We start from the raw sequence: 14140 nt of genomic DNA, 5'->3' as shown, positions 1-14140 counted from the left end.
TAAGGTATAATCTGTGTAATTGTTGGAAAATTGGCTGTTGTTTACAAATAAGTGATGAAACTGTGCCAAAATGTCTGACATATGACACACTCAAAAACTAGTTTGATATTAGATATTTAGATATTAGTACATAATTTGGAAACATGAGTTAATATGATTAATGATGGTAAAGGGCACCTATAATGAAAACTGAACAAAGTGTGTGTGGGGGAAAAAATATGTTGACAATGACAAGAGCTGGAGGGCATTCCTATTGGTCAGTTATCACATTTTGGTATGAATTCAACACGTGCTAAGATATCGTGAGCAGAAATTACTGGCTGATTTGTATTTACTGCAGTGGAGTAAATGTAAATCACATTGTATGTAGAGGGAGCACAGGAGCCAAAAAAATAATACTAATTCTCACATAAACCTAAAGTGCATAACGTGCTAACTTGTGTCCATAATTTCACTTTATGCCTTTCATAACACCACAAATTCTACAAGATGGTGGTTCACAGTGGCTCCTTACACTGTGCAACTTCTGCACATTTGTGCTGTGAAAAGACCCTTTGTCCCCAGAAACATTGTATCTACAAGATGCTATGGTGGTACTGCTGCAAACAGCACAGCTTCACATTTGTGCTGGGAAAAGCGTTTTTTCTACAAATAACCCTGCTATTTGCCTGTAGTGGGTTAAAACTGGCTACATTGTGTGAGAAAAAAAGAAAATTAAGGTCTATCCAATAGGGAATCGAGCTGGAGGAGATTGTTATTGGTCTGTAATCAAATTTGAGCTTGCATTAACCCCGCCCCCGTAGCGCTGTAGTATTAACCAGCGTGCTCAAGTGTTTTCCAGCTCCAGTTAATTAGAACCGGTGCGTTCTTGATCAGCAGAATAGCAAACCGCTGTGAACAAAGCTGTTTATTTGTTCTGACAATACAGAGTGTCGATAAAAGAAAGGAAAAAAGGAAGAGAGAGAAAAAAGAAAAAGAAGGCAATAATCTGAATTAGTCCGTGAGGTTCAGCCATAGTCTCTGTCTCTGTGTGTTTGTGTGTGTGATGCGCTCTCATCTGCTCGTCTATCAGATATGTTCCTCATTTTCTTGTTTTCTTCTTTGTAAACAGCTATAAAATCCTTTTCTACTAAAGCAGCGTCGAGTATCGATCATATTTCATCGCTGATAAACAGTAAAATGAGGTTTTTGGTCATATTCTCCATCCACAAACCCAAATCCACTTTTGCGTAAAAACCTGCGCTCAGAGATGCAAATTCAGTTCCCGTCCACAAACACTTGAGACGCGTCCTGCTGCTGCTGCGGAGCCCCCGCCGCCAGAGCGCAGTCCTCGGACCCGGACTCTTCCTCCGACCAGCCTGCGTCCTCCGCGCTCCAGCCCGGGTGCTCCGGGGGCGGCCACTGCAGCGAGGCGGTGGTGCTCTTGGTTTTGATGAAGCCCATCCTACACAAAGTCCGGTACGCGGTGCGCTCTGAGATCACCCTCTGCGTTCCGTCGTTAAACGCGTCTGTGATCTGCTTGGTCGTGGCCCGTATGTTCGCCTGCACGATTTTCAGCATTTTCTTCTGACCCCCCTCGTCCACCAGCGGTTTGCGCCCGCACGACCTCCGGTTCGTGGTGGTCTTCTGCTTCTGGTTCCACTCGCGGAAGACCCTCGAGACCGTGGTCCGGGAAAAGCCCAGGCTGTCCGCCGTCTTCGAGACGCTGCAGCCGGCGCGCCGCGCGCCCACGATCATCCCCCGATCAAAATCACTGAGGTCGCTCTTTTTCCCCATCCCAGCGCCTTATCACAGCCCGGCCACGGATAAACCACCGCTCGGCGGGCTTTATACCGCACGCTGACGTGGGACTTGTTGGAATGTAGCTACAATTTATGTGAAGTGGGTGTCTAATAAAGTGGCAGCCCGTGCAGTGTTCACTACAAACCTGAATTAGGCATGTTTTGCTCTATACAGAGCGTCAAAGCAGTGTCGGGCAAGACTCCTTACACTACATTGACCCACCTCTGTATTAAAAATAACTTTGCAGGTCACTCTGGAAAAGAGTGTCAGCTAAATCAGATAAATATAAATGTGACTGTATTGGCAAATATATGAGTGATTCTCTACATTTTAAATATGTAAAATTTTCATTATCCCATTTTGAAAACCACATTAACACTATAATTCGATTAATAAAAATTAATTCAATTAACATCCCAGCCCTAGTTCAAAAATTCAATAGTTCACAAATCCAATGAGAGAAAAAAAATCCTGAACAATATCCAGTATAAAAGTACAGGAATAATAGACGAAAAAATAAGTGTACAAAACTAAATAAAAAACATCAGATTGCATTACATTAAAGCAATTGCATTCTTAGATTCGTATATAATCTACAAATATTCACATGCTAGAAATATAACTAAATATAAGTATTAAATATTAAATCCATATCTAAAATATACAACTTTAACCAAAACAAATAAATGTCTCTAACAGTCATATACTAATATAAAACATGTTAACATTTTAGAACAACGCTTAAAACACGACTGCAGCAGTTAACAATGTTCTATTAGTATAACAGTGAGTGTCTCCTAGTTCAATATTGAAAACAACACGAAACAAACTTCAACGCCCGAGCCACGGAAATAGTGAACGCACCCTGCCGAGGTCCTCGTTTCGGCGTTATGAAATACTCCGTCCACATAAACAGGCAGTTTTATGGCTCTGTGTGTATGTTAAAATGTGATTTCTATATATTCACACACATATGAGTCTATATCAGTTATTTTATTCTCTTAGAAAAGTGTGTGTATGAATATTTAAAGCAGATACTTTAATTAATAACAGCAGGCACATACTCAGCCACCTACATCTGCGGGTCTTCTCCCCCACGTGTCCTCTGGTCCAGGCTGTAGTGGATCATGACCGACCTCAGTGTTTCTGTGTTCACCAGTAGCATGGGTGCTATACACTGAGGGATCTGTACCTGCACCACACAGACTGCTGCCCCCGGAGCGTAGCTCCTCTCCCCGGCGTCATGATGGCCCTGAACCGCTGTGCTAGCCTGCTGCGCCGCCGGTCCTGCTCTCTGTTCCGCCGCCGCGCTGCTGCTGCTCCTGCTCCTGCTCCCAGCTCCGGCAGCAGTGGCGTGACTCTGGGCTTCACCCCGCCGCTGAGTCGCTCCACCTCGGACAGGACGCCCAGAATCCCGGACACTTCTCTGTTCGTGCCGGTGGCTGTAAAGAGCAACGGGGACGGAGCGGTGGGAGCAGAGCTAACAAAGCCTCTGGAAAAAGGTGAGAGCGAGAGAGAGAGAGAGCTGTGGGGTATCTAAACTAGCTGCCCTGGCTCTGGAGTAACCCATGCCCTGCATATGTGTGTTTCCCTTTCTTAGGCTAAATGTAATTTGTGAGAAGCTTAGTTAACCTAGCTATGTAAAATGGACTAGATAATTCAGTTGTGAATTATTTACTGTAAAGAAGCTAGGAAAATTAGATTAAATGCCGTATGATAGCAGGTCAGGTGTTTTTTAGACATAAAGCCAGCAAAAAAATGTTTTTTTTTATATGTTTAAAAGGCAAAACAAATAGCTTGCTCATGTAGTGCTTATTTTAGTAGTTTAACTGGGAACCGCCAAACGTCTTTCCACAGGCTCCTCGGCAGCCCCTCATATGGTTGTCAGTGATGGATATGTGATGGGATGGATATGTAGGGGTTAAACTTCTGGGTTGTACCCTGCTCATGGGGTCTAGTTGGGACCTATGTTAGATTAATGTGGGCTGTAACAGTTTGGCCTGTTTTTGGTAGCCTGGGTTCCAGTAACAACACATGTACAAAACATTAGAAATGTTTGGAAAGGCCTGCATTAAAAAAAAAAGGCTTACTCTGTATTTTGTAAGTAAGCAGTTATTTCTTAGGCTGATATTAATTTTATTTTTGCAATTTTTTCGCCAAAAAATTTAGCATCTATTGGGTTAACTGTGCCTTTGTTACTTTATAGCAATTTATTGACTGATGGTGTGTATAGTGCCCAAACTCTTAGATAACCTTCATTTGTTTTGTGTGTATATAACAGGTGAACTTCTGAAGGTCCTAAATAAATTTTACAAAAGGAAGGAGATGCAGAAGCTTGCTGCTGACCAGGGGTTTGATGGTAAGTTTCCCAAAGCATGTGTATGTTCATCCCAAAAGTAATGGATAGCACAACATCATTTCAAAGAACATGATTCCACTGCTTCACAGCTTCATGCTGAGTTTTAGTACACCCCTCCAGAACAGACCTGCTCTTAGATATTGTACCAATAGGATTTTCTGTGTGTCTGCTCCAGAGATTCCTATTTTACTGAACAGAAAATCTCCACAATGACTGAAGTGCAACTAAAATGCAGTAATGCACAAAAATTGGACATATTGGGGCTATGAATATTACACTTGTAATATTTTATTCACTTGCAGCTCGACTTTTCCACCAAGCCTTCGTCAGTTTTAGGAAGTTTGTCCTGGAGATGAATGCGCTTGATGCCGATCTGCACATCATTCTCAGTGATATCTGCAATGGAGCAGGTGAGTAGCCACAAGAGGTTGTGTATGTATGTATGTATGTATGTATGTATGTATGTATGTATGTATGTATATATACATATATATATATATATATATATATATATATATATATATATATATATATATATATATATATATATATGTATATATATATATATATGTGTTTGTGTGTGTGTGTGTGTGTGTGTATATATATGTATGTATATATTTATATGTATGTATAATCAAGTGACTAACCTGGCAGTTGTTTAATTGCTGCTAATCTTCATATTCCTGTTTCAGGCCATGTAGATGATATTTTCCCCTACTTCATGAGGCATGCCAAGCAGATCTTTCCCATGCTAGACTGTATGGATGACTTGCGCAAAATAAGCGATTTGCGTGTTCCAGTTAACTGGTAGGGGAGGTTTTAGGCTGTTATTCGTTGTATAATTTGTTGTACAATATTTCGTTGTATAATATTTGTAATATTGTGATGTTTTGTAGGTACCCAGATGCCAGGGCTATTCAGCGGAAGATTGTTTTCCATGCAGGTCCCACCAACAGTGGTAAAACTTATCACGCCATTCAGAGATACCTGGAAGCCAAGTCTGGAGTTTACTGTGGTCCTCTTAAGCTGCTGGCCCACGAGATCTTTGAGAAAAGTAACACTGCAGTAAGTTTTTACAAGTACTCTTTACAAGAATGTATTGTTTTTTTAAACATATTTTAGAATAAAATATTTTAATCCTTACAGTGCAGAAAAAACAGAGAGGTTAAGTGAGTACACTACATGTCCAGCTGTGTGTGGACATGCTTTCTAATGAATGCTTTCATGACTCTCTGTCAGGGTGTACCATGTGATCTGGTGACAGGAGAAGAGAGAACCTTTGTGGATCCAGAGGGGAAGCAGTCTAGTCATGTTGCCTGTACCATTGAGATGTGCAGTGTAACCACTCCATGTGAGTTTTGTAAACCACCTTAGTGATCTTTGCTTCAGTGAATCATAACCATGACTGGTGAATATTCCTTTCAGATGAGGTAGCGGTAATAGATGAGATTCAGATGATCAAAGATCCCTCCAGAGGATGGGCCTGGACTAGAGCTCTTTTGGGTGAGTATACAAACAGCTAAGCATTTGCCATTATTACCAACATTAATAGTTTACACTTCTTGTTTTAAACCATAGTTGGGTCTTTTAAATGTAAACATTACAGTAAAACTCTGCTCTCCTCCTGTGTTCTCTCTCTGTGAACAGGTTTGTGTGCAGAGGAGATCCATGTGTGTGGTGAAGCTGCAGCCATTAACTTTATCACTGAGCTCATGTACACTACTGGTGAGGAGGTGGAGGTAAGTGGCTTGTGAAGAGTTTGCTTTTTTGCTTTTTTGTATGGCAGAATTTGGACCTCAGTGGTAACTAGGGGTGTGACGAGACACTAATATCACGAGATGAGACACGATACTGGGTTCACGAGAACGAGACGAGATTTAAAAATAAAATTTTAAAGAAAACGTCAAAATTGAAAAATGGCTTGAAAACTAGAGTTTTATTTGACAATCATATAACGCAAACTTAACAGACTGGTTTCTCTCACATTAATTTTATAAGAAATAGACATAAGGATAAAAGATTAAAAAAAACTTTTCTAGGTCTTATATAGTGCAAACAATAAGTGAAAACCACAACCAGTCATATTAAGCCTGTGGTTTGTGTTTTGTTTCTTCTAAATCTCTTTTTTAACTCTAATTCTAACTCTCTAATTTAACTAACTAGTCATATTAAGACTATGCTTGAAGTGCAAACAGAGACAGAATATTTTTTTAATACAGTACAGAGCTAAGGGATTAGTACAACTGCCGATGAAACAGTCACGTGTACGATTTACTTACAGTATTTACATATGTTTTATGTCTTGTTGGTCACTCTGTTACCGTTTATTGTTTCCACTGGAGCCAAAATGCAGCCAGACAAACAACTTAAAAGTAGCAGAAGCATCTTCTATGCAAATGCCTGAATTTTCCTCTTCTGCTGAGAGCTGCTCTCACTGCTTAGCCAACACACTCACTGCTATCGCTACTGTGTTGCCAGATCCCTCTTAAAAAGTCCACACTAAACTGTAGTAAGGAGAAATATCGTCACGTTTAATCTCGCGAGATCTCAGGCCACAGGATCTCGTCACACCCCTAGTGGTAACCAGTTTCATGGTGTACTGTTGTTTGAAATCGGATGGTCAACATACTGTGCACATTTGCTTATTACTGGCATTGGGAAGATACTGTGCTATAACATAATATGGAGATCTTTTTAATTTGTTGTACATGTGCAGAGTGGTATTGGTACTTTTACTAAAAGGAAAGCTGTGAACACTATTCATGCTTTAGAGTAATTCTGAAATACCATAATAATGGGATGTAATGACAATCACATACCGTTACAACCCAGACAGAATACAAAATACCCACGTTCTATCTTAAAACCAAGCCATATTTCAGGGGTTCATGTTGCTTATTTTGGTTATGTTTCACATAGTTGACACTTGGAATATGAGATTAAAATTTCATTTAGACTTGTTTATTACTGGCTTTTAAATGTTCATGGCCTATGTAATGTTTTCACCCCCTAGGTCCATAACTACACGAGGCTGACTCCATTCTCCATCTCGGATAAGGCAGTGGAGAATTTGGATAACCTGGAGCCTGGTGACTGCATTGTGTGTTTTAGCAAGAACGACATCTACTCTGTGAGTAGGCAGATCGAGATCCGTGGATTGGAATGTGCCGTTATATACGGAAGCCTTCCCCCTGGTGAGACCCTTTTTACTTTATTTAAAGTAAATTTTATCTTTTTTTTTTCCTTCTCTCTCTGTTGTTAATGTGTTTTGTTTACTGCAGGTTTTTATATTGTGTTTTATTTTGTCTTTCTACCTAGATATTTTGCACATTTGAATTTTTGCACTTTAAATTGTGTAGTTTAAAAGTTTAAAAATTTTGCTTAATAATATTGTGTGAGCAGACCGTTGTTTCAAGCATTTCACTGCAGGTCATACTGTGTTACTATGCATGTGACAAATAAATTTGACTAAATTTAAGATTTTAGAATAAGAGAATGAAAATTGATTAATAATAAAAGCAAAACTGGAAAAAGGAAAAACTATTATGTTGAATTCTTCTGTTAACAGGCACAAAGCTGGCTCAAGCGAAAAAGTTCAATGACCCAGATGACCACTGTAAGATCCTCGTGGCTACAGATGCGATTGGAATGGGTTTGAACTTGTTAGTAGTTTTTGAGTTATTTTACATTTTAATAACAACAATTGCTTAAATGTTTGCTGTTTATTAAAGGGAAAGTACATCTTGACACATGCAAGTCTTCATTTGCTATTTCACTAGTTCAATACATGTATGTTGTCTTTCCTAACCAGGAGCATCAGGAGGATAATCTTTAACTCTCTGGTGAAGCCCAATGTGAATGAGAAAGGAGAGAAAGAGATGCTTCCTCTCTCCACCTCCCAGGCTCTTCAGATTGCAGGACGAGCAGGACGCTTCAGTTCTGTGTTTAAGGAGGGTATGGTGACCACTATGCATAGGGAAGACTTACCTGTGCTGAAGGAAATCCTGAGCAGACCTGTGGATCCTGTGGAGGTTAGGGTCTCTAGCAGGTTTTCTGAAAAAGAAATGGCAAAATATTGCAAAGGTTATTTTGCCCTTTTAAACACTAGGATGAAGTGAAAAGTTATTGTTTCACTAATAAACAATAACTTAAGCAATTAGTGCCCCTAGTACATTTGGTAACATGCTGCCATGTTGTATTCTTATTTGTTGACATGTAGAGTATACACAATCACCTACTGTCATGACTCAGTTTCTCTTTTCATAACCATAGCAAAAATAAGCGGTATTTCCAAAAAAAAACCTTTATATCTAGTTTTTATCCCATTTCCTTTCTAATTTGCAAGGCCAATTACCCAACTCACTCATTAGGACTCCCCTATCTCTATTGATGCCCCAACACACCAGGAGGGTGAAGACTAGCACATGCCTCCTCTGATACATGTGAAGTCAGCCACCGCCTCTTTTCAAACCGCTGTTGATGCAGCATTGCTGAGTAGCATCACAGTACACTCAGAGGAAAGCACAGTGACTCGGTTCTAATACATCAGCTCACAGATGCCTTGGCATGAGAGACATCACCCTTTGTAGTGATGAGGGGAAAAGGCACCATCTAGGCACCCAGAGAGAGCAATGCCATTTGTGCTCTCTCAGGGCTCCTGCAGCTGATGGCAAGGTACATGAATGGGATTCGAACCAGCTATCTCCTGATCATAATGGCAGAGCTTAGCCTGCTGGACCACTCAGAGCCTGTATCGGTATCTTCTAAACCTTCAAGTTACTAATGTGTTTAAGGTGTTTTCTATCTCCTCTCTGTTTATAGACAGCAGGGCTGCACCCCACAGCAGAGCAGATCGAGATGTTTGCATATCACCTTCCTGAGGCCACGCTCTCCAATCTCCTCGTATGTATTTGAGTACCAAACAGTTGCTTAAATTATTAGAATAATTTTGGCTGCAGAGATTGTTCCTTCATGTCATGCTGACTCATTTCTGTTCTTTTAGGATATATTTGTAAGTCTCTCTCAAGTGGATGGCCTTTACTTTGTCTGCAACATCGATGACTTCAAATTCCTGGCAGACATGATTCAGCACATTCCTCTCCACCTGCGCTCTCGCTACGTCTTCTGCACCGCCCCCATCAACAAGAAACAGCCATTCGTCTGCACATCCTTTCTAAAGGTAACGAAACCGTAAGCAGTGATAAGAGGAGTGCTTTATGCAGTACTTTACTTTACTTCACTCAGTTGTTGATGAAACTGATGGTTTCGTTGTAAAGCTCTGTGCTTGTTTTGTGTGATCAACTGGATTGACTGTACTACGCTTTAGGTAAAATGTCTGTTTGCTTGTTTGTAGTTTGCCAGACAGTTTAGCAGAGATGAGCCACTGACATTTGACTGGGTTTGTCGGCACATCAGCTGGCCCCTCACCCCCCCAAAGAACCTCAAAGACCTGGTCCATCTAGAGGCTGCCCATGACGTACTGGATCTTTACCTCTGGCTCAGGTAAGCTTTCTGTTCTTGGGCTTTAGGATTTTTTTTCCACAATCACGCCTAAATTTCTGTAAGATTTTTTACTTTACTAAAAAGTTATTCAGGCATCTACTGAACTACTGGATTTCCTCACATCCACACACACATACACACTCATCGTACATTGATATATTTAGTCTTACTTAACGTATTTCCGTGTAATACCATTGTCAGTATGTCTACAGTGTAAGTTATTGTGTGTATTGTGTATATTGCAGTGGCGTGCAGTGAATATAGTGGGTACCCCTTCTGCAACCAGCCATGGCCCCGTCCCTGTAGTGAAAATCATGAATCTGATTGGTTAGATCGTCCTTCGACTTTGCTAACAGACTCATTACTACACTTTTCTCAAAATCAGGAGAAGGGTCACGCAGACATGTGGGGGCAGAAGCCATTTTAAACAGCTTTGATTGTTTAAAACCGCTGTCAGTCAGATAAGAGTCCTGTAGCAACTGAAAAACACAGACTAATGCTTTAAATTAGTTGCTATTTTTTATTTTAGTTTATTTCAAAAATAATTTTTTACAATAGCTATGATATATATTTCCTGATATAAAATTATGTAATTATTTACATGCATTTATTGTCACCCCTTCTCTGAAGGGTAAGAAGGGCCTCACTGCACACCACTGGTATATTGTGTATATTGTAAAGTCATCTGTATATTATATTTTATTTTACTGTTCTAAGTGTTGCAAATACTCTGCACAATTGTGGTAACCTGCACCCATGTTTTTCCCTCACATGTACACCTGTACTCTGTGTTGTGACAAAAAAATATATATATGTATATACACACATACACACACACGTTACACACATTACATGTCCTCTAAGAAGTAAAGATCCTGTATTTAAAATATTCAGTTCAATTATTTAAGTTTAAATTATTTAATATCTGATAAACTGAGCCTGGGTCAGTGTCTGATCAACAACTGTTGTAAACGTCCGTTTTACTGCCAAGTTGGTATATAACCAGATACTGCAGAAAGAGGGGATTTATTTCTGACATGATCCTCACAATAGAGATTTCTATTTTAAGGCTTTCACACAGAGTCTGGTTTAAACATATGAAAAACAGGCTCGTCAGAATTTGAAAATGAACGCATGTAAATGAATGGCGTCTTTCACATCCAGTCCGGCCAGGACCTTTACACGGACACGTGAATCCATCGTAGCACGCACTTGACGCCTGTACCTGCGTGCCCAAATTTCGGATAACTCAGCGCTTTTACCGCATGGGTTGTGCACGACTACAAAGAGGTTTTATTTATGTTCAGATTAAAATTATAAATTAAACACATACTTTTCTCGGAGATGGGAGAACAGGTTTGACGTATGTCAATTTACGGCCACATTGATTACAAATCGGATAACCATCCTCGGGTGCGTTCGGCGGGTATCTAAAATAGTCCCACACTGCTGAGTTTTAGTTTAGCCTTTTTTTAGGCGGACGGAGATTTGTTTAGTCTGATGCACTTTCTGCCGTTCTCACCGCTGTGTGCTGTGAGTAGCTGAAGCGGAGCAGAGTTGCGCATGCGCGGGTGAGTTTCTCCGCTGACTTGCGTTTTACCGGCAATAAGCAAACACACGGTTAAAACCATGGTATTAACGCATTTTAATACCATGGTATACCGTGAAACCGGTTACCGCTGCAACCCTACTTATAATATCAGTATAGCTTTTGAATAGATGGGCCATGTTATTAATCTCTAGTTAGCACAATATTGTTGAAGCTTGAAATATGCAAATGAGCATTTGTTTATTTAATCCCTAACTGATTAACTGCATGCTGTGAACATCATGGCCCATCATGAATAGAATCACGCATCATGAAAGTGGGTGTTTTGATGAGTTATGACATTCCTACCTTATTCCAACAAACGGCAATTAATTTTGGTCTAAATAATACTTTAACCATGCATTATTAATGTGGGTAATGTGTGTTAATGTCACAGTCTGATTATTTTGTCTATCATACTGTCCTGCTTCATTGTCAGTTTCTCCTGGCTGTTCTTCACCAGAGAGCTTTGGGTTAATCACTTGCTAATAGTTTCTCAGTCAGTCTAATTGTAATTCTCTCTGCTTTCCCTCCAAGCTATCGGTTCATGGACATGTTTCCGGATGCTAACCTCATCCGAGAGATCCAGCAGGAGCTGGATGGTATAATCCAGGTTGGCGTGCGGAACATCACACGACTTATTCGGGCCACAGAGGCCCAGGCTCCCAGCCCAGCCCCTAATTCCAAAACTCCTGGCCCGAAGCCCCAGTCACCCTCACTCAGAGGAGCTCGGGTCTCAAGAGCCCAGACCAGCAAGGAGGAGAAGGACAGGACTGTGAACACCTCGCTGAGCTCACGCCTGTTGCAGGAAGGACTGCTTACACCAGAGCTCCTGCAGCAGCTGCAGAAAGAGTGGTCTAAAGACAACAACTACAGTGCAAGTTTTAGAAAAGGAACTGCAACCAAACTGAAGAAAAATAAGTGACACAGACTGACATTAAATGTTTGTGCAGGCTCCTATTTAACTAGTACATAGTGTCCTGATGTGGACCTTTTTTTGAACTGATATGTGATTTTGTTTCTGGGAAGCTACAGACTTTGGGGGAAATGTCAAGAGAGTTGGAGCATCCATGGTTCAGAATAAAACAGTTTTTATTGGTTTCAAATGAAAATGTTAAATTGAGGCTGATTACACAGTGGCTGATTTTAAATGTAAGCAATATGCTTACACTAAACTTGTTTGCTTGGTCATAGTTCAGGATTCAGCCATTTTTGATGGTTATTTTTGTATTTTATATCAAATTAGTCTATGTAAAAGAGTTTAGAAGAGTTTCCTTCCATGTAACATGCATTTATGCTAGGAACTGTGTACCATGTGACTATCCTTCGTGTAATTAAAACCCAGATATGTTCTTCCTTCTCAAAAAGAGGGAATCTCATAAACTCTAATTCTAGACTATAGTACTGAGGAATTTCTCACATGTGCCTAAATGCAGAGTTTAAAGCAGCAGTATGAAGCATTTTTACTTTAAAATAACCACTTCCTAATCTGTTGATCTGCCACTGGCCTGTAATGGGGAGAGTAATGCCACCTTCATTGCTACTCGGGACTCAGCATGCCAGAAAATATAGGACTATATAATATTAGTGAGGTAATGAGTAATATTTGGGTAACATACAGTAATGTAACTTTATTGCAGCAATCCACATGTTTCTTTAATTTCATATACTGTATCTCACTAAAGTTGGATAAAAAGTGTGTCCTTCCTCCTGAGCAAAAAAATGATAGTTCTCCCATAATGCTGCTTTAATAATGTTTAAAGGCCAATTTATTATTTAAAAGCTGGCCAAATTGTGTTTTTTAACCGATCTGATGAGATGTCCACACTGTTATTTGCAAGTGATCAGATTGGATTTGTTGCTCCTCGTGAAGTTCTATAATTGTTTGTTTTTTGATGATATAGAAAAATGGCTAGAGCGTCTAAACTGAGACACATCTGTACAAATCTGATTGTTGTCACATTTCAGACCACCTCCAAATATGTTGGATCTGCTTTAATTTAATTTATTTATTTTTTGTTTGCCACAAATCTGATTTGGAATGACATTCTGAACACAGCCTTTTTATGCATCCATAAGTAGTGTAAAAATATATATATATTAATGATATTAATGACCATAAAATGTATTAAGAAAAAAAAAGATCTTTAATAACTAACAATATGGTAAAATAATGTTGATTTTTGAGTTTTCACATTGCATTCATCACTATGTTTTGGCACAGAGACAACATTGCATATATTTATTTTTTTATATACTAAACCATCTCTTTGTAATAAAACCATCAGTGGTCAGAAAATACTGATGATATCCATGAAACACTGGAGCTGGATAATGAGTGTCCTGTGCTTTAGTGTGTGTTTTTTTATGTGGTGTGGAAGGAACAGTAGGTCAGGCTGAGCAGAGGCCTCCTGATGTGGCTTAACACGGACGTGATTTAGAACATCATCTTCTGTTTTGTGTTTGCTGATCTTACCGTTTAGTCTGTGACTGTCACCATGGCCACTGCAGAAATCATGCTGATGAAAGCAAGCAACTTCACACACTGTGATCTTACAGTTAAATCACTGGTAAAAGTTTAACAATGTCTATGATATCGATTAATGAATAAAATATATTTTAAATAAATATTTTTTTTACTATATAAATTGCAGCCTTAGCATTTATAGTACATTACTTGTACCAAGCAACTTCTGCGACTGTGTTCATAAATATGATATATTGTCTAACCCTAGTGAGAGCAATATGAACTGCTTCATGCTCATGGGCCGAATGTGGCCATTGACCCAGTAGTCTGTGACCTCTTAAAAAGCAGAGGCCACAGATATGTCCCAATTGCATACTGATTACTACTGCTAGCTAGTTATTTGTGTATGAAGCCTTTGGTATATATAAAAATTGTTCAAATA

General features: G+C 39.7%; 2 protein-coding genes across 2 annotated transcripts; one reads left to right on the top strand and one right to left on the bottom strand.

Annotated features, from left to right (window-relative positions):
- Nucleotides 1–892: 892 nt before the first annotated feature.
- On the bottom strand, nt 893–2081 carry LOC107197795 (uncharacterized). Its single transcript, XM_015607548.3, has one exon. It carries the CDS (start codon nt 1774–1776, stop codon nt 1258–1260), a length of 519 nt encoding a protein of 172 aa, XP_015463034.3. The 5' UTR covers nt 1777–2081; the 3' UTR covers nt 893–1257.
- A 777-nt stretch (nt 2082–2858) lies between these two features.
- On the top strand, nt 2859–13868 carry supv3l1 (SUV3-like helicase). Its single transcript, XM_007256102.4, has 15 exons — nt 2859–3284; nt 4064–4141; nt 4444–4551; nt 4834–4948; nt 5038–5206; nt 5381–5492; nt 5567–5644; nt 5789–5880; nt 7155–7335; nt 7710–7803; nt 7953–8172; nt 8963–9043; nt 9144–9320; nt 9495–9643; nt 11769–13868. Exons 1-15 carry the CDS (start codon nt 3026–3028, stop codon nt 12154–12156), a joined length of 2301 nt encoding a protein of 766 aa, XP_007256164.3. The 5' UTR covers nt 2859–3025; the 3' UTR covers nt 12157–13868.
- Nucleotides 13869–14140: the final 272 nt, after the last annotated feature.

Source organism: Astyanax mexicanus, chromosome 7 (genome assembly GCF_023375975.1).
Source record: "Astyanax mexicanus isolate ESR-SI-001 chromosome 7, AstMex3_surface, whole genome shotgun sequence".
Lineage (NCBI taxonomy): Eukaryota > Metazoa > Chordata > Actinopteri > Characiformes > Acestrorhamphidae > Astyanax > Astyanax mexicanus.
This window is presented reverse-complemented; position numbering and strand designations above follow the sequence as displayed.

Coding starts and splice junctions, on each gene's coding strand:
- LOC107197795 (XM_015607548.3), bottom strand. CDS start 1,776: ATGGGGAAAAAGAGCGACCTCAGTGATTTTGATCGGGGGATGATCGTG.
- supv3l1 (XM_007256102.4), top strand. CDS start 3,026: ATGATGGCCCTGAACCGCTGTGCTAGCCTGCTGCGCCGCCGGTCCTGC. Junction 7,336..7,709: donor ATACGGAAGCCTTCCCCCTG/GTGAGACCCTTT, acceptor TTCTGTTAACAG/GCACAAAGCTGGCTCAAGCG. Junction 8,173..8,962: donor GACCTGTGGATCCTGTGGAG/GTTAGGGTCTCT, acceptor CTCTGTTTATAG/ACAGCAGGGCTGCACCCCAC.